Source organism: Nerophis lumbriciformis, linkage group LG01, assembly GCF_033978685.3.
Source record: "Nerophis lumbriciformis linkage group LG01, RoL_Nlum_v2.1, whole genome shotgun sequence".
Classification (NCBI taxonomy): domain Eukaryota; kingdom Metazoa; phylum Chordata; class Actinopteri; order Syngnathiformes; family Syngnathidae; genus Nerophis; species Nerophis lumbriciformis.
The window spans coordinates 65,352,501-65,371,100 of record NC_084548.2 but is presented as its reverse complement, the minus strand read 5'-3'; the positions used below and the strand labels follow the sequence as shown (position 1 = coordinate 65,371,100).

At 41.2% G+C, this 18,600-nt stretch overlaps 1 protein-coding gene across 1 annotated transcript; it reads left to right on the top strand.

Moving 5' to 3' along the window:
* Positions 1-8,317: 8,317 nt before the first annotated feature.
* On the top strand, positions 8,318-9,685 carry LOC140679944 (general transcription factor II-I repeat domain-containing protein 2A-like). The gene has a single exon (XM_072916380.1). The coding sequence runs from the start codon at positions 8,318-8,320 to the stop codon at positions 9,683-9,685; it is 1,368 nt and encodes a 455-aa protein (XP_072772481.1).
* The last annotated feature ends 8,915 nt before the right edge of the window (positions 9,686-18,600 follow it).

Here is an 18,600-nt window from a genome sequence, read left to right as displayed (position 1 = left end):
TTGGTGGTAGCGGGGGTGTATATTGTAGCCCGGAAGAGTTAGGGCTGCAAGGGATTCTGGGTATTTGTTCTGTTGTGTTTATGTTGTGTTACGGTGTGGATGTTCTCCCGAAATGTGTTTGTCATTCTTGTTTGGTGTGGGTTCACAGTGTGGCACATATTTGTAACAGTGTTAAAGTTGTTTATACCGCCACCCTCAGTGTGACCTGTATGGCTGTTGACCAAGTATGTCTTGCAGTCACTTACGCGTGTCTGCAGAAGCCGCATACAACATGTGACTGGGCCCGCACGCTGTTTGTATGGTGAAAAAGCGGACGCGACGACAGGTTGTAGAGGACGCTAAAGGCAGTGCCATCACGGCACGCCCTTAATATTGTTGTCCGGGTGAAAATCGGGAGAAATTCGGGAGAATGGTTGCCCCGGGAGATTTTCGGGAGGGCCACTGAAATTCGGGAGTCTCCCGGAAAAATCGGGAAGGTTGGCAAGTAGGGATGATACTCGAAACCGGTTTTCCCGGTTGTTCGATAAGTAAAGAACCGAGTCCTCGGACTCGAATCCCTTTTTGAGAACCGGTACCCGTTATCGAGACCACTATAGTAAAGAAAAAGAGTTGGTTCTTTATTCGAATCCCTGAGAACAAATCCCGTTCCGACCAGAAATGCCCCGTGAGACATCACAAGAAATGACGTCACGTAGCTCAGTCATTAGGCGCAGATAGCGAAAGCAGGAAAAACAATGGACCGTAAAAAGCGCTCCAAGGTGTAATAAAGTTCAAAACAAAAAGGTATAATCCAATGAATAACTTTACTGAGAGATTTGAGCAGGGTACAAACACATGACGAACACTTTTACGACCAACCGGAAACATAGCAACCAGGCTAGCAACGCACCTCTTTTACAGCAGCTGTCGCAACGTTCTTAAAGCAACCGCAGCACATACATATATATACAACACATCTCCCTTTTTTAACTTTTGTTTTTCTTTCCTTGTAAACAAAACAAAATCACACTGTATATGTGTTGTGTGTCCAATTATAGATAATGCAGACGAGGCGTGTTGGCTGAGTTCTTGACGTTTACTTTCACAGCGTGCTCATAACCTCATTCTTAGCTGCCGGGTGACGACATGCAACAACACTTTTCGGGGCTACCGCGCATGCTTGCCAGTCCCGTTGCATGCTGGGTAGTGTAGTTGTTATATTCCCTAGCTCATAACATCACATCTTTCCCCCTATAAAGAAATAATGTTAACTCAATAAAGTGTATTTCTTTTTTTAGCTTTAACTTTTCATTTTTTAGCATTGTAACCACATTTGCAAACAACTTTTCTCCTCATAGAATTGTCTTTCAATAAAGAAATAAAGTGCAAAAATGTCAAAGCATCATAACAAACAGTTATGTCAAATAGCAGCACAAGTGCACTTTTTGGAGAGCTGTATTATTTTCAGTTTTGTGCCCAGGGGACTGATTTTATTTAACACTATATTATTATTTATACACCTATAGTGATCACAGAGACAGGTTGTTTTTGTGTTACTGTATATATTTGTTTTTCTGAAAAATCCCACTTAATATACTTTGGGTAACAACAGTCAATATTTATTTATTTATTTTTATTTTTTTAGGGGGGTAACAGTCAATATGTATTTATTTATTAGATTTTATTTTTTTCTTATATAATAAAAGTGAGCTTTTGTTAAACCAAATATTGTTTTTTTTTTCCATATACAACAACCCAGTGACATGCAGTCACTAGAGGCAGGTGAGGCGGGGCCTCACCTGCCATCATGGAAAGAAAAAAAATTTAAAAAGAAAAAAAATTAATTAAATTGTTATATGTATCCAGTGATTATACTATAAAGTTATTTTCCATTTAACTTCACCTGTTTTAGATTATTTTTATTCAAAATCGCTGAATTTTCACATTTGCCGTTCAAATACTGAGAAGAGACGGTGCGGTGATCAGCAGCCAGTTGAGGCACGTCACTCAGTGCCTCAACATGGATTCCGGACTCGGCTAACTGCTGGCCTGCTGTGCAGTGAGACTGTATTGCTATATGAACTATATTATACATTTCCATAGTTTGGTTAGCTGAGGTATATAATGTACAGTGTATTTTGTCAACAACTGTATGTGTGTAACGTATTTCTTGTGCTGAGCGATCATAAAACGGCTGCAAAAGACGCACTGGCTGAGGCTCTAGTAGCCTCAGCCTGTTATATCAACTAAAGCCCACACTTAAACTTTCCACGTGCAAGATTGAATCTATTTAAAAAAGTTATTTCATAAGAAGCCAAAAAGTGCAAAAACAATAATGTTCGTGTTGGAGGAGTTGTGAATGACTGCAGGGCCACAACATTAGGTATACCTGCAGACTGCAGGTGTTACTAATTCACAACTCCTCCAACACGAACATTATTGTTTTTGCACTTTTTGGCTTCTTATTAAATAACTTTTGTAACCTATTTTCATGGGCTTTCCTCTTTGTGATGTTAAGTTCCTGTTATGCGCTGTTATACAGTACATGCCTCGAGCTCTTATTTTGAAGGCGCTAAGAGCGGAAGTGATGACATTTGGTGGAGCGGAAGTTTTTGAAAGAAGGTAAATAAAGTGGTCCTAGTGTAAACTGGAGCCTCCGTGTTTGTTATTTTGTAGTTTCATACAGTATAGGCGATGTTTATAAACCCTCGGTTACACTTTTTTAAATAGATTCAATCTTGCACGTGGAAAGTTTAAGTGAGGGCTTTAGTTGCGGCGCATGGACTTAATTTCTAAGTAAAGGTAAGACCATAATAACGTTTTTTTTATTAAATGTGCTTTTTTGTGTGCTACAGTTTGTATGTGTAAAGTTAAGTTAAAGTACCAATGATTGTCACACACACACTAGGTGTAATGAAATTTGTCGTCTGTATTTGACCATCCCCTTGTTCACCCCCTGGGAGGTGAGGGGAGCAGTGGGCAGCAGCGGCGCCGCGCCCGGGAATCATTTTTGGTGATTTAACCCCCAATTCCAACCCTTGATGCTGAGTGCCAAGCAGGGAAGAATGCTGGTATGAGCTTTTAAACATAACCCGTTAACTGCTGCCAATCAAATGGTGAATAAGATACTCTTTAGGGTTCATATGTTTGTAAATCTGACTGTGATGAAGTCAGTGCCTCACCAGCCATCAACCTCACCGCACGTCACTGCAACAACCTATCTGGACTCGATAAGAGAATCGATAAGGAATCGGTTCGATAAGAGGATTCGATAATAGGCTCGAACTCGATAATTTCTTATCAAACATCATCCCTATTGGCAAGTATGCCTAACCCATCAGGACCATGTGACCTGGATGGACTTGATTAATAGTTAAAATGGTAAAAAGGGTTATACCTGTATGGTGCTTTTCTACCTTCAAGGTTACTCAAAGCGCTTTGACACTATTTCCACATTCACACACTGATGGCGGGAGCTGCCATGCAAGGCACTAAACACGACCCATCAGGAGCAAGGGTGAAGTGTCTGGCACAAGGACACAATGGACGTGACGTGGTTGGTAGAAGGTGGGGATCGAACCAGGAACCCTCAGGTTGCTGGCACGGCCGCTCTCCCAACCGCTCTATTTCTGTAACCTCCCGAAAATATGATTGTTGTGGCGGCAACAAAGCCCCGAGCAGCTACGTGAGCTAGCGACGCCAACGGCAAAAGTAATCGACTCGGCTCATCTGGTGCCGTCATCGCGCAGACCCCCCAGGGGCCCGGGGGGGTCTGCGTCGCAACATTTTTGGGGGGGCTTAGAGAATAGAGACTGCACTGACAGCTGACCCCGGCTTTATCTCTAAAGCCCGCCACTGGCGGACAAGGGGCCATGCGAAGAATGCAAACTAGCGCCGCGCTGAGCCGCTCGCTTTTTTTAGGCTTCTTAAGTCCGATCCAGTTTGGATTCCGATGAGATGACGGGGATCCTGCTTTTCAGAGCGCAAACGACAGGAATAACACCTTCAAGTTCCAATGATTGTCACACACACACACACACACTAGGTGCGGTGTGGTGATCCTCTGCATTTGACCCATCACCCCCTGGGAGGTGAGGGGAGCAGTGAGCAGCAGCTGTGGCCACGCTCGGGAATCCTTTTGGTGATTTAACCCCCAATTCCAACCCTTGATGCTGAGTGCAAAGCAGGGAGGTAACAGGGTCCCATTTTTATAGTCTTTGGTATGACTCGGCCAGGGTTTGAACTCACAACCTACCGATCTCAGGCTTTTGACAGTGGTGGTGCACACCTGACCAAGCCTCAAAACAGGCCCCGCCCTCTTTGACCACGTGACACAGGCTTGTTAGTTTATTTCCACCTGATTAATACGAGCTCAGCGTCATCAAGACTTCCCCTGCTGCATCGCCATCTTATGCATCCATCCATTTTCTACCGCTTGTCCCTTTCAGGGTGGCGGGGGTTGCTGGAGCCTATCTCAGCTGCAAAAGTCTTAAAAAAATCCCACAGCGCACCTTTTATCTTTGCACACATTATTTTACACGGTTACGTTTGAACTGTTCTGCAAAAGTGCTCCGTTGAAGGGTTCACACAGTTGGCGTTAAATGTGAATGTGGTGTGGCGTACTCACCGTGCTGCAGTGCTCGAGCCCGGGGGAACAAGAGTGAGGATGACAACGGAGCATCATCTCACTTTTTAACCTCCCGCTGAAGGTCACGCCGTCACGTGACGCCCGCCGCCTCGCCGGGTTGGCGCGCGGCGGCTCAGTGGCCGGTCATAAATGGCGTGCAGCGGTGAGGAATGAAGCAGGCGGGCGCACTAAAGTCCACATCTGCTGCTTCCTCAATCCCTTTGTCCCTCTCATCCAGCAGCTATTCACGGACGAGTGCCCACGTCTTCATGACACGCACTGGCCACGCCCACTTCATGAGGGCGGACAATTTTGATGTGACCAAGGCACACCGCAAAGTTGTGTTTCCCGTAGGGTCACAAACCCTAACCCTCTAACCCTAACCAAATAACTCTAAATTTAGTCTTTGTTACTTACAAACCCCGTTTCCATATGAGTTGGGAAATTGTCAGAGGTGGGTAGAGTAGCCAGAAATTGTACTCAAGTAAGAGTACTGTTACTTTAGAGATTTATTACTCAAGTAAAAGTAAGGAGTAGTCACCCAAATATTTACTTGAGTAAAAGTAAAAAGTATGTTGTGAAAAAACTACTCAAGTACTGAGTAACTGATGAGTAACATACACACTCATATCATATATATATATATATATATATATATATATATACATACATACATATACATTGATATATACAGTATATAATTTATAAGTATTTATTTTGCTGTTTTTGTTTACATGTTAAAGGTGTTTTAATGAATATACATGCATGTTTAACATATAGATTCCTTTCTTTCATGAAGACTAGAATATAAGTTGGTGTATTACCTGATTCTGATGACTTGCGTTGATTGTAATCAGACAGTCGTGATGATAACGTCCACGTTTTCAAATGGAGGAGAAGAAAAGTTCCTCCTTTCTGTCTAATACCACATGAAAGTGGTGGGTTTTTGGCATCCTATTTGTCCAGCTTCCATATTCGTTTTTATACACTTTACAAGAAATATATTGGCGTCAAACTCCGTAGCTTGCTAGCTTGTTTACGCTGGCTTTCGGAGACTCTTGTTTTGAAAGCGCAGGCGCGATGGCGCGGCACTTTTATTGTGAAGACAGGAACGTCCTCATGTGCGGTCAGTCTTGAGGCTTTTGACGGTACGGTTGAAATAAAACAAGTATTTTTTTTCCTTCACACTTTTGATTGATTGATTGGAACTTTTATTAGTATATTGCACAGTACAGTACATATTCCGTACAATTGACCACTAAATGGTAACACCCCAATAAGTTTTTCAACTTGTTTAAGTCAGGTCATGTGACCACCTGGCTCTGTTTGATTGGTCCAACGTCACCAGTGACTGCATCTGATTGGTGGAACGAAGTGAAACGTCACCAGTAAGGCAGGCACTTTGAAGGTCTGTCTGACAGACCAAAACAAACAAAGCGTGCATTAACAGATCGATAAAAATTAGTAGCGAGTAGCGAGCTGAATGTAGATAAAAGTAGCGGAGTAAAAGTAGCGTTCCTTCTCTATAAATATACTCAAGTAAAAGTAAAAGTATGTTGCATTAAAACTACTCTTAGAAGTACAATTTATCCCAAAAGTTACTCAAGTAGATGTAACGGAGTAAATGTAGCGCGTTACTACCCACCTCTGGAAATTGTGTTAGATGTAAATATAAACGGAAATCATTTCCAACCCATATTCAGTTGAATATGCTACAAAGACAACATATTTGATGTTCAAACTGATAAACATTTTTTTTTTTGTTGCAAATAATCATTAACTTTAGAATTTGATGCCAGCAACACGTGACAAAGAAGTTGGGAAAGGTGGCAATAAATACTGATAAAGTTGAGGAATGCTCATCAAACACTTATTTGGAACATCCCACAGGTGTGCAAGCTAATTGGGAACAGGTGCGTGCCATGATTGGGTATAAAAACAGATTCCCAAAAAATTTTCACAAGAAAGGATGGGGCGAGGTACACCCCTTTGTCCACAACTGCGTGAGCAAATAGTCAAACAGTTTAAGAACAACGTTTCTCAAAGTGCAATTGCAAGAAATTTAGGGATTTCAACATCTACGGTCCATAATTTCATCAAAAGGTTCAGAGAATCTGGAGAAATCACTCCACGTAAGCGGCATGGCCGGAAACCAACATTGAATGACCGTGACATTTGATCCCTCAGACGGCACTGTATCAAAAACCGACATCAATCTCTAAAGGATATCACCACATTGGCTCAGGATCACTTCAGAAAACCACTGTCACTAAATACAGTTGGTCGCTACATCTGTAAGTGCAAGTTAAAGCTCTACTATGCAAAGCGAAAACTATTTATCAACAACACCCAGAAACGCCGCCGGCTTCTCTGGGCCCGAGATCATCTAAGATGGACTCATGCAAAGTGGAAAAGTGTTCTGTGGTCTGACGAGTCCACATTTCAAATTGTTTTTGGAAATATTCGACATCGTGTCATCCGGACCAAAGGGGAAGCAAACCATCCAGACTGTTGTCGACGCAAAGTTGAAAAGCCAGCATCTGTGATGGTATCGGGGTGCATTAGTGCCCAAGGCATGGGTAACTTACACATCTGTGAAGGCACCATTAATGCTGAAAGGTACATACAGGTTTTGGAACAACATATGTTGCCATCTAAGCCCCGTCTTTTTCATGGACGCCCCTGCTTATTTCAGCAAGATAATGCCAAGCCACATTCAGCACGTGTTACAACAGCGTGGCTTCGTAAAAAAAGAGTGCGGGTACTTTCCTGGCCCGCCCCCAGTCCAGACCTGTCTCCCATTGAAAATGTGTGGCGCATTATGAAGCGTAAAATACGACAGCGGAGACCCCGGACTGTTGAACAACTTAAGCTCTACATCAGGGGTGCTCAATACGTCGATCGCGATCTACCAGTCGATCGCAAAGGTAGTATTGGTAGATCGCATTACATTAAAAAAAAAAAAAAAAATTATTATTATTATTATTTTTTTTAATGTAATGCAATTTTTTTAATTTTTTTTTTTATGTAATGCAAATTGACGCCAGCCTATCATCCACTCCGTCTTTTGATTGATAAACAGGGCAGCCAGTCAGATGACATCTTCGTTTTTCTGACACTTAGGTCACTGCGCATGCGCAAACAACGGCGCTCAGTGCAGCAAAGCTAACAAGCTTGTCAGCCAGTTACCGCCAATTTTCAGCCCTCGGTTTTTTCTCTTAAGTGTATAAAAATGAGTGGGGGAGCTGGACCAAGTAAGAAGACAAAAACTTATCACTTTCATGCGGAATGAGATGAGGACTTTTTTTTCACGATGACATTTTCGAAGTGCGTTTGCCTCATCTGCCAATCTGCCATCGCAATACCAAAGAAGGGAAATGTGGAGCGGCATTTTCGGACTATTCATGGAAAATACGACACCGACTTCCCACTGAAAAGCGAGCTGAGAAAGAGAAAGGTGAAGGAACTGAAATCCCAGTTGTCCGGACAGCAGTCATTTTTCACACAACAAACTTCAAAAGCGAAAGTCACATCTACAGTCACATCATCGTTAATAACAAGAAGTTCTTCCAAGACGGAGAGATGGTAAAGGAGGCATTCGTTGCAGCAGCTGACTCATTGTTCCGAGACTTTAAAAATAAGGCAGAAATATTATCTTCGATCAAAGCTCTCCAGCTGTCAAGATGTACAGTTACACGGCGCTGTGAAGCCATGGCTGAGGATTTAACCCAGCAACTTTGGACGGACATCGGAGATTGCGAGTGTTTCTCACTGCAGTTGGACGAATCTACGGACGTGAGTGACACAGCCCAGATGTGCATTTTCATCCGTATGGTGTTTAGTGATATCACTACAAAAGAAGAGCTATTAACATTACTGCCCATGAAAGAACAGACGCGAGGAGAGGACATATTTCAGTCGTTTAAAAACTTTATGGAGAAAACTCAGCTCCCAGTGTACAAACTGATGTCTATCACCACGGATGGAGCTCCCGCAATGGTTGGCCGCTTGAATGGATTTATTGCCAAGTGCAGGCAGGACGATGATTTCCCGGACTTCCTAAATTACCATTTCATAATCCACCAACAAGCGTTATGCGCTAAAATGCTCAACATGAAGGAGATCATGGATGTTGCAATGAAGATCGCCTGTTCTATTCGCGCCAGATCTCTTCAAAGACGGTTATTTCGTGCACATCTGGAGAAGGCTGACTGCGACCACTCTGAGTTGTTGCTGCACACTGACGTGAGATGGCGTAGTCGAGGGAAATTCCTGCAAAGATTTCGAGAGCTCTGTCCAGAGATTAAGGAGTTTTTCCGTGTAGCAGCTGGACATGCAGAATACACGCAACTAAATGACGGTCAGTGGCTGTTAGACTTGGCATTTTTAACCGATCTGACCAACATGTTGAATGATCTTAATCTAGAGCTGCAAGGAAAAGACAAAACAGTGATCAATATGATCAGCTCAGTTAATGCTTTCAAACAAAAGATGAAACATCTCTCCTCAAAGCTGCAGCGCCATGATTTGGCAAACTTCCAGAACCTGGCGTCAGAGCTGGAGATGCAAGGGAAGGCCTGTGTGCAACTTGACAGTGCACGCTACACAGAGCAGATTGACAATTGTCTGTCAGAGTTTGACAAACGCTTTCAAGACTTTTCTTTGCTCGAGCCAGTCGCTACATTCATGTGCTATCCTTTTCGGGAAGATGCTGAGGTTGATTCCCTCGCATCACAAATTGCAACACTATTTCACCTGAACTCTTCTAGAGTGGAAGATGAGATTTTGACACTGCAAGCCGACAATGAGCTGAAGTCCAGAGCTCATGGACAGTTCTGGAACTTACTCACAGAGGTAAAGTACCCCAACATCAGGAAATGTGCTACCTCCTTGACTGCATTATTCGGCTCCACTTATTTATGTGAGTCAGCCTTTTCCCACATGAAGATCATTAAGTCCAAGTACCGTTCCACCATGACTGATGAACATTTGGAAGTGTGCTTGAGGCTGGCTGTCAGCAGCTACTGTCCGGACTATGCATCCCTGACTGATTCAATTCAGTGCAAGTCATCAGAGTAAACTCGGGTAATAACAAAAAATGTACATAGTTAATTGTGTTGTGTTGTGCAATATTGGCTCATGCGGTTATGCATGTACATCAACATACATTGTTGATATAAAGAATCCTCAATATATTTAGAAATAAATATATGTTTTGCATTTTTGTAGTAGGTACATCATTTTGACTTGATCATTTTATAAGTAGCTTGCATGCTGAAAAAGTGTGAGCACCCCTGATTCTTGTATTATCATTAAACACCTTTAATTTATTAACAATATTAACTATATTTGTTAAACATGCTTGCATTATCATTAACTTGTTAACAAAAACATATATTTCATAAATAAGTAAATATAAATTATATATATGAATGAGGTAGATCCCCACGACTTGATCAATTGAAAAGTAGCTCGCCTGCAGAAAAAGTGTGAGCACCCCTGCTCTACATAAAACAAGAATGGGAAAGAATTCCACTATCAAAGCTTCAACAATTAGTTTCCTCAGTTCCCAATCGTTTATTGAGTGTTGTTAAAAGAAAAGGTGATGTAACACAGTGGTGAACATGCCCTTTCCCAACTACTTTGGCACGTGTTGCAGCCATGAAATTCTAAGTTTAATTATTATTTGCAAAAAAAAAAAAAGTTTATGAGTTTGAACATCAAATATGTTGTCTTTGTAGTGCATTCAACTGAATATGGGTTGAAAAGGATTTGCAAATCATTGTATTCCGTTTATATTTATATCTAACACAATTTCCCAACTCATATGGAAACGGGGTTTGTACAATATGTTCCCCTAGTGTCCAAATAACTCAAAATTAAGTATTTGTTACTTAGAACAGTGTTTTTCAACCACTGTGCCGTGGCACACTAGTGTACCATAAGATTTTGTTTGGTGTGCCGTGGGAGACTATGTAATTTCACCTAATTGGGTTAAAAACCAAACCAGTAATTATAATCCGCAGATGTGCCGTTGTTGAGCATCTGTGCTGTCTAGAGCTCAGCAGAGTAACCATGTAATACTTTTCCATATCAGTAGGTGGCAGCAGGTAAAAAGGTATCTTAACGCTTAAACCAAAAATGAACAAAAGGCGAGTGTCGCTAAGAAAAGGCATTGAACTTTAGGGATGGCTATGCAAAATGAAGCTCAAACTGAACTGGCTGCAAAGTAAACAAAAACAGAATGCTGGACGACAGCAAAGACTTACAGCGCGTGGAGCAGACGGCGTCCACAAAGTACATCCGTACATGCCATGACTAGGGATGTCCGATAATGGCTTTTTGCCGATATCCGATAGTCGGATATTGTCCAACTCTTTAATTACCGATATATATGCAGTCGTGGAATTAACACATTATTATGCCTAATTTGGACAACCAGGTATGGTGAAGATAAGGTACTTTTGAAAAAAATTAATAAAATAAGATAAATAAATTAAATACATTTTCTTGAATAAAAAGAAAGTAAAACAATATAAAAACAGTTACATAGAAACTAGTTATTAATGAAAATGAGTAAAATTAACTGTTAAATGTTAGTACTATTAGTGGACCAGCAGCACGCACAATCATGTGTGCTTACGGACTGTATCCCTTGCAGAATGTATTGATATATATTGATATATAATGTAGGAACCAGAATATTAATAACAGAAAGAAACAACCCTTTTGTGTGAATGAGTGTGAATGGGGGAGGGAGGTTTTTTGGGTTGGTGCACTAATTGTAAGTGTATCTTGTGTTTTTTTATATCGATTTAATAAAAAAAACAAAAAACGATACTGATAATAAAAAAACTGATACCGATAATTTCCGATATTAAAGATTAAAGTACCAATGATTGTCACACACACACTAGGTGTGGTGAAATTTGCCCTCTGCATTTGACCCATCCTCTTGATTACCCCCTGGGAGGTGAGGGGAGCAGTGGGCAGCAGCGGTGCCGCGCCCGGGAATCATTTTTGGTGATTTAACCCCCAATTCCAGACCTTGATGCTGAGTGCCAAGCAGGGAGGCAATGGGTCCCATTTTTTATAGTCTTTGGTATGACTCGGCCGGGGTTTGAACCCACAACCTACCGATATTACATTTTAACGCATTTATCGGACATCTCTAGCCATGACAATCAACACCAAAATAGCAGCGCAAGACAAGAACTAAAAAACTACACACAGGTAAACACCAAAAAACTAAAAATAAGTCACGGCGTGATGTGACAGGTGGTGACAGTCCACCTACTTTGAGACAAGAGCTATAGTGATGCATGCTTTGTTATGGTTTGAATTCATATCCACCAATTGCGAGAACGACTTTTTACTGTCAATATCGGCAGCTGAGTTGAATTTTTTTATGTTTTCTGCTGGAGGTGTGACTCCGGATTTTTTCAATGGAAAAAAAATGTGCCTCGGCTCAGAAAAGGTTGAAAAACACTGACTTAGAATATGTTATATAAAGTGTTACCAAAAAATGGTTGGTTTTCAGTTTTTTTGGTTCGAGTAAAAAATTGTAAAATGGGTTATACTTGTATAGCGCTTTTCTACCTTCAAGGTACTCGAAGCGATTTGACACTATTTCCACATTCACCCATTCACACACACATTCACACACTGATGGCGGGAGCTGCCTTGCAAGGCCCTAACCACGACCCATCAGGAGCAAGGGTGAAGTGTCTTGCTCAAAGACACAACGGACGTAACTGGGTTGGTAGAAGCTGGGGATCGAACCAGGAACCTTCAGGTTGCTGACATGGCCACCCTCCCAACTGCTAGTACCGTTTGGGCAGCAGTATTGGTTAAAATGTCAATGATGCCATCCCTGAGAACCACTGGCGCACACTACGGCTTTCACCCTCTCATTACTTTAATTTGACCAATTCAGATGAGGAGGCATGTTTGGAAGACCTCAGGGGAGAAGACATGGAGACAGGGGGGGCGGGGGCTGGGACAGCTGGTGGGCTTACACGGAAACGTGGAACCACATCGGCAGTAAGTCCTGCCAACTTTATTTATTAAACACCGTTAAGTGCACCGGCTCATGACAATAGAGTGCGCTGCTTGGACAGCAAACGTCTGTTTACCTTCTTTGTTTTGCGTTTCGCTCATACTTGCCAACCTTGAGACCTCCGAATTTGGGAGATTGGGGGGGGGGTGTTTGAGGTGGTGGCCAGGGGGGTGGGGTTAAGGGGGGAGGAGTATATTTATAGCTAGACTTCACTGAAATTCAAGTATTTCTTATATATAAATAAAATAAATACTTGACTTTTAGTGAATTCTAGCTATATATATATATATATATATATATATATTTATATAAATAAAAGAAATACTTGAATTTCAGTGTTCATTTATTTACACATGTACACACACATAACACTCCACTCTACTCAGTGTTGTATTTGAAAGTGCAATGCTTTGCAGCCAGTAGCACAGCCTTTGAAGGGACATAGGTATGGGCAGTGTAATATTCTGGGTTGGAGTCAATAACCAGGCGAGGTGACGAAGTTACGTCTCTTTACTTCATACTTCAGAACCGACTCCCACACTTGCCGTCAGGGTGCGCAATACAACGTAAACCGTTGGCCAACCAAAAAGTAACCACAGAACACTATACCCAACAATCACCAGGAGATGGCAACAAACAACTTAGATCAGTGGTTCTCAACCTTTTTTCAGTGATGTACCCCCTGTGAAAATGTTTTAAATTCAAGTACCTCTTAATCATCCATCCATCCATCCATTTTCTACCGCTTATTCCCTTTGGGGTCGCGGGGGGCGCTGGAGCCTATTTTAGCTACAATCGGGCGGAAGGCGGGGTACACCCTGGACAAGTCGCCACCTCATCGCAGGGCACCCCTTAATCAGAGCAAAGCATTTTTGGTTGAAAAAAAGAGATAAAGAAGTAAAATACAGCACTATGTCATCAGTTTCTGATTTATTAAGTTGTATAACAGTGCAAAATATTGCTCATTTGTAGTGGTCTTTCTTGAACTATTTGGAAAAAAAGATAGGTTTTTATTCATATTGATAAAGGATTTTTGAATAGTTGCTATTTTTAGAATATTAAAAAAAAATCTCACGTACCCCTTGGCATACCTTCGCGTACCCCCATTTGAGAACCACTGACTTAGATCACTCTATTACAGGCAGCATCTGTGACATTTCATTTGCAGGAAAGGAGTGAGTTTAGGGTTGAATTGTGCTGAAAACAAAGTTTTGTTGTACTTGTGCAATGACAATAAAGACTAGAGATGTCCGATAATATTGGCCTGCCGATATTATCGGCCGATAAATGCGTTAAAATGTAATATCGGAAATTATCGGTATCGTGTTTTTTTTATTATCGGTATCGTTTTTTTTATTTTTTATTTTTTATTTTTATTAAATCAACATAAAAAACACAAGATACACTTACAATTAGTGCACCAACCCAAAAAACCTCCCTCCCCCATTTACACTCATTCACACAAAAGGGTTGTTTCTTTCTGTTATTAATATTCTGGTTCCTACATTATATATCAATATATATCAATACAGTCTGCAAGGGATACAGTCCGTAAGCACACATGATTGTGCGTGCTGCTGGTCCACTAATAGTACTAACCTTTAACAGTTAATTTTACTCATTTTCATTAATTACTAGTTTCTATGTAACTGTTTATATATTGTTTTACTTTCTTTTTTATTCAAGAAAATGTTTTTAATTTATTTATTTTATTTTATTTTATTAATGTTTTTTAAAAGTACCTTATCTTTACCATACCTGGTTGTCCAAATTAGGCATAACAATGTGTTAATTCCACGACTGTATATATCAGTTGATATCTGTATCGGTAATTAAAGAGTTGGACAATATCGGAATATCGGATATTGGCAAAAAGCAATTATCGGACATACCTAATAAAGACCTATCTGAATTGTCCATCCTCGTTCTATTCCCTGTCACTCGTCGTCGCCATGACTGCCTCTTCTTCGTTCTTCGTCTCCTTCTTGTTGTGAAGTTAAGTGAATTATATTTAAATAGCGCTTTTCTCTAGTGACTCAAAGCGCTTTTACATAGTGAAACCCAATATCTAAGTTACATTTAAACCAGTGTGGGTGGCACTGGGAGCAGGTGGGTAAAGTGTCTTGCCCAAGGACACAACGGCAGTGACTAGGATGGCGGAAGCGGGGATCGAACCTGCAACCCTCAAGTTGCTGGCACGGCCGCTCTACCAACCGAGCTATACCGCTGTTGTGTGTGCAGTTGTGCACTCGTCAAAAGCCCTAGAGCAGCGGTGCTCATTACGTTGATCGCGAGCTACCTGTCGATGGCGAGCTACCTGTCGATCGCGGAGGGTGTGTCAGTCGATCGCCAGCTAGGCATTAAAAAAATAGTCCTAAAAATGAGCGATCATAAATCTTCACTATGACGTCACTTTCGTCACTTGATTGACATTCACGGCACCCGAGGGTCTTCTGAGATGACGCTGGCTGCTGCCAGCTCATTAAAATTACTGACAGGAAGGCGAGAAACACTTTATTTCAACAGACTCTGGCGCCGTACCTGTCGTCAAAACTCCAAAGACCGACTGCACAGTTGCACAATAAAAGCTCTGCTTCATCCTGCCTGCGCTAACAAAATAAGAGTCTCAGAAAGCTGGCATGCACAAGCTAGCAAGCTACGGAGTTTGCCGCCAATGTATTTCTTGTAAAGTGTATACAAAGGAGTACGGAAGCTGGACAAATAAGATGCCAAAAACCAACCACTTTCATGTGGTATTGGACAGAAAGGAGGACTTTTTTTCTCCTCCATTCGAAAATGCGGACGTTATTAGCACCACTGTCTGATTCCTATCAATGCAAGTCATCAGAATCAGGTAATACACCAACTTATATTCTTGTCTTCATGAAAGAAAGGAATCTTTATGTGTTAAACATGCTTGTATTATCTTTAAACACCTTTAACTTATTAACAATATTAACTATATGTGTTAAACATGCTTGTATTATCATTAAACATCTTTAACTTGTTAACAATATTAACTATATGTGTTAAACATGCTTGTATTATCATTAAACACCTCTAATTTATTAACAATAGTAACTATATGTGTTAAACATGCTTGTATTATCTTTAAACACCCTTAACTTATTAACAATATTAACTATATGTGTTAAACATGCTTGTATTATCTTTAAACACCTTTAACTTATTAACAATATTAACTATATGTGTTAAACATGCTTGTATTATCATTAAACACCTTTAATTTATTAACAATATTAACTATATGTGTTAAACATGCTTGTATTATCATTAAACATCTTTAACTTGTTAACAATATTAACTATATGTGTTAAACATGCTTGTATTATCATTAAACACCTCTAATTTATTAACAATAGTAACTATATGTGTTAAACATGCTTGTATTATCTTTAAACACCCTTAACTTATTAACAATATTAACTATATGTGTTAAACATGCTTGTATTATCTTTAAACACCTTTAACTTATTAACAATATTAACTATATGTGTTAAACATGCTTGCATTATCATTAAACACCTTTAACTTGTTAACAAAAACATATATTTCATAAATAAGTAAATATAAATTATATATATATATGAATGAGGTAGATCCCCACGACTTGATCATTTGAAAAGTAGCTCGCCTGCAGAAAAAGTGTGAGCACCCCTGCCCTAGATGTTATAACGTGACTGGGCCGGCACGCTGTTTATATGAAGGAAAAGCGGACGTGACGACAGGCTGTCCTCACTCAGGTCCGCACGGACCTGGAGGGGGGCGTGCCTTAAGTCCGGCTGGAAATCGAGAGAAATTCGGGAGAATGGTTGTCCCGGGAGATTGTCGGGAGAGGTACTGAAATTCGGGAGTCTCCCGGAAAATTCGTGAGGGTTGACAAGTATGGTTTTGCTGCTCATCCGAGCGAGGACCTATGAGATCACCAAAGGTGTTACCTGGCGCGGTCTTCGTCGTGACATGCAAACCTCAGACAGTCATTTTTATAGCGCTACATTACGCCGGGGTACGAGTCTGTCTCAATCTTCTCCTATGGAAAGAATAGCATCTTGGAACAGATTGCGTACCGTCGAGGTTGTCGAACCATCATGGAGTTAGGTTAACGGTCGACTTAAGCTTGTTTTCATTACCACCTACTTACTGGCCGCAGGGTCTGATTTTAGACGGCAAACACACACACATGCCACATTAATGCTGCATAAACCCTTCAAGCACCTGTCACATACACACACACACACACACACAACAATGCTATAAACTTATTTTGGCTCCACCGGGAGGAGACGCCAGTGGAGACACACGTTAGCCCCCTCGATCCTACACCTGTCAATCAAAAGTGTCAACATCTAAACAAAGTGGCTGCCAATCAGATGTTAATTTGATTATTAACAAGCAGGAAGCGCTTGTTAGGGTTACAGCTGGTCAATGCTACGTCATTTCTTCTGCATTGTTCCACGAGTAATCACTCTACACACAAATTATTACTTTGATCAACTGTTGTTGGGGTTTCATGCAAGGGTTCCAAGCCATGGTTTCAAGTTTGGGTTAGGTTTTCCAAGTAGGGTTTGAACGTGAGGCCAGGGTTTCCCTTTAGGATTTCAAGCAGGGTTGGGGTTTATTAAAACGTTTCAAGCCTCTGAGCCCATATCATTTGGAGAATGCAGGCATCGATCCCGCAAACTCTACCATGTCTAGCAAGTACTCGACAGTTTGAGCCATATAGCTCACCATAGGTTCTGTTTTTAGCCCTCGGTTGACTTTGATGTGGCCGAGAGGTTAGAGACGATGGGCCGCCGAGCCGCTGGGTTCAGATTAGGGCTACGTGATTCTGGCAAAAATGTGAATAGTTTCGTGTTTGCCGGGAATTGAGATCAGGTTTCTCTGGTTGTTAAAAAAAGAAAAGAGAACATTCAAATGGTCATTGGAGAAGAGTGAGCGTCAGAAACATAACAGCAGTTATGAACATAACAAAATAAATGAATGCTCTGAGTTTATTGGCTTTGGTCGGTTTTCGATTCTTGCCTTTGCCTTGTACGGTTTTATCATACTGTACTTTGAGGATCTGTAGTGTTGCCTTGCGATGCCTCAACAACACTTACAATGCACCTTCGACGGTTGTTGGCTTGGAACCAAAAATGCTTTGTTTATAATGCAGCCCATGGGGAATCGTCAGTGTTGACAGATGAGATCAAATACATGTGTGAGTCGAGATCACAATCTTTTAGCCAATAATCGTGCAGGCCTTATTTTGAATCCTATCCTTATTGGGATTTACTAGGGATGGGAATTGATAAGATTTTTCCGGTTACTATTCCGCTTTCGATTCTGCTTAACGATTCGGTTTCCTTAACGGGTCTCTTATCGATTCTTATTTAGAAAAACGGTGGATTAGCCTCAATTTTGTTTAGTTTAGAGGTAACATGACCTTACAAAGCCTACATTGAGCTCTCAAGAGGCACATACACTATATTGCCAAAAGTATTTGGCCACCCATCCAAATTTTCGTTTTCTATTCGGGCTCCAGTACTCTGGAATGCCCTCCCGGTAACAGTTAGAGATGCTACCTCAGTAGAAGCATTTAAGTCCCATCTTAAAACTCATTTGTATTCTCTAGCCTTTAAATAGACCCCCCTTTTAGACCAGTTGATCTGCCGTTTCTTTTCTGCTCTGCCCCCCATGATGTAACACGTGGCTTGGCATTGTCTTACTGAAATAAGCAGGGGCGTCCATGATAACGTTGCTTGGATGGCAACATATGTTATTCCAAAACCTGTATGTACCTTTCAGCATTAATGGCGCCTTCACAGATGTGTAAGTTACCCATGTCTTGGGCACTAATACACCCCCATACCATCACAGATGCTGGCTTTTCAACTTTGTGCCTATAACAATCCGGATGGTTCTTTTCCTCTTT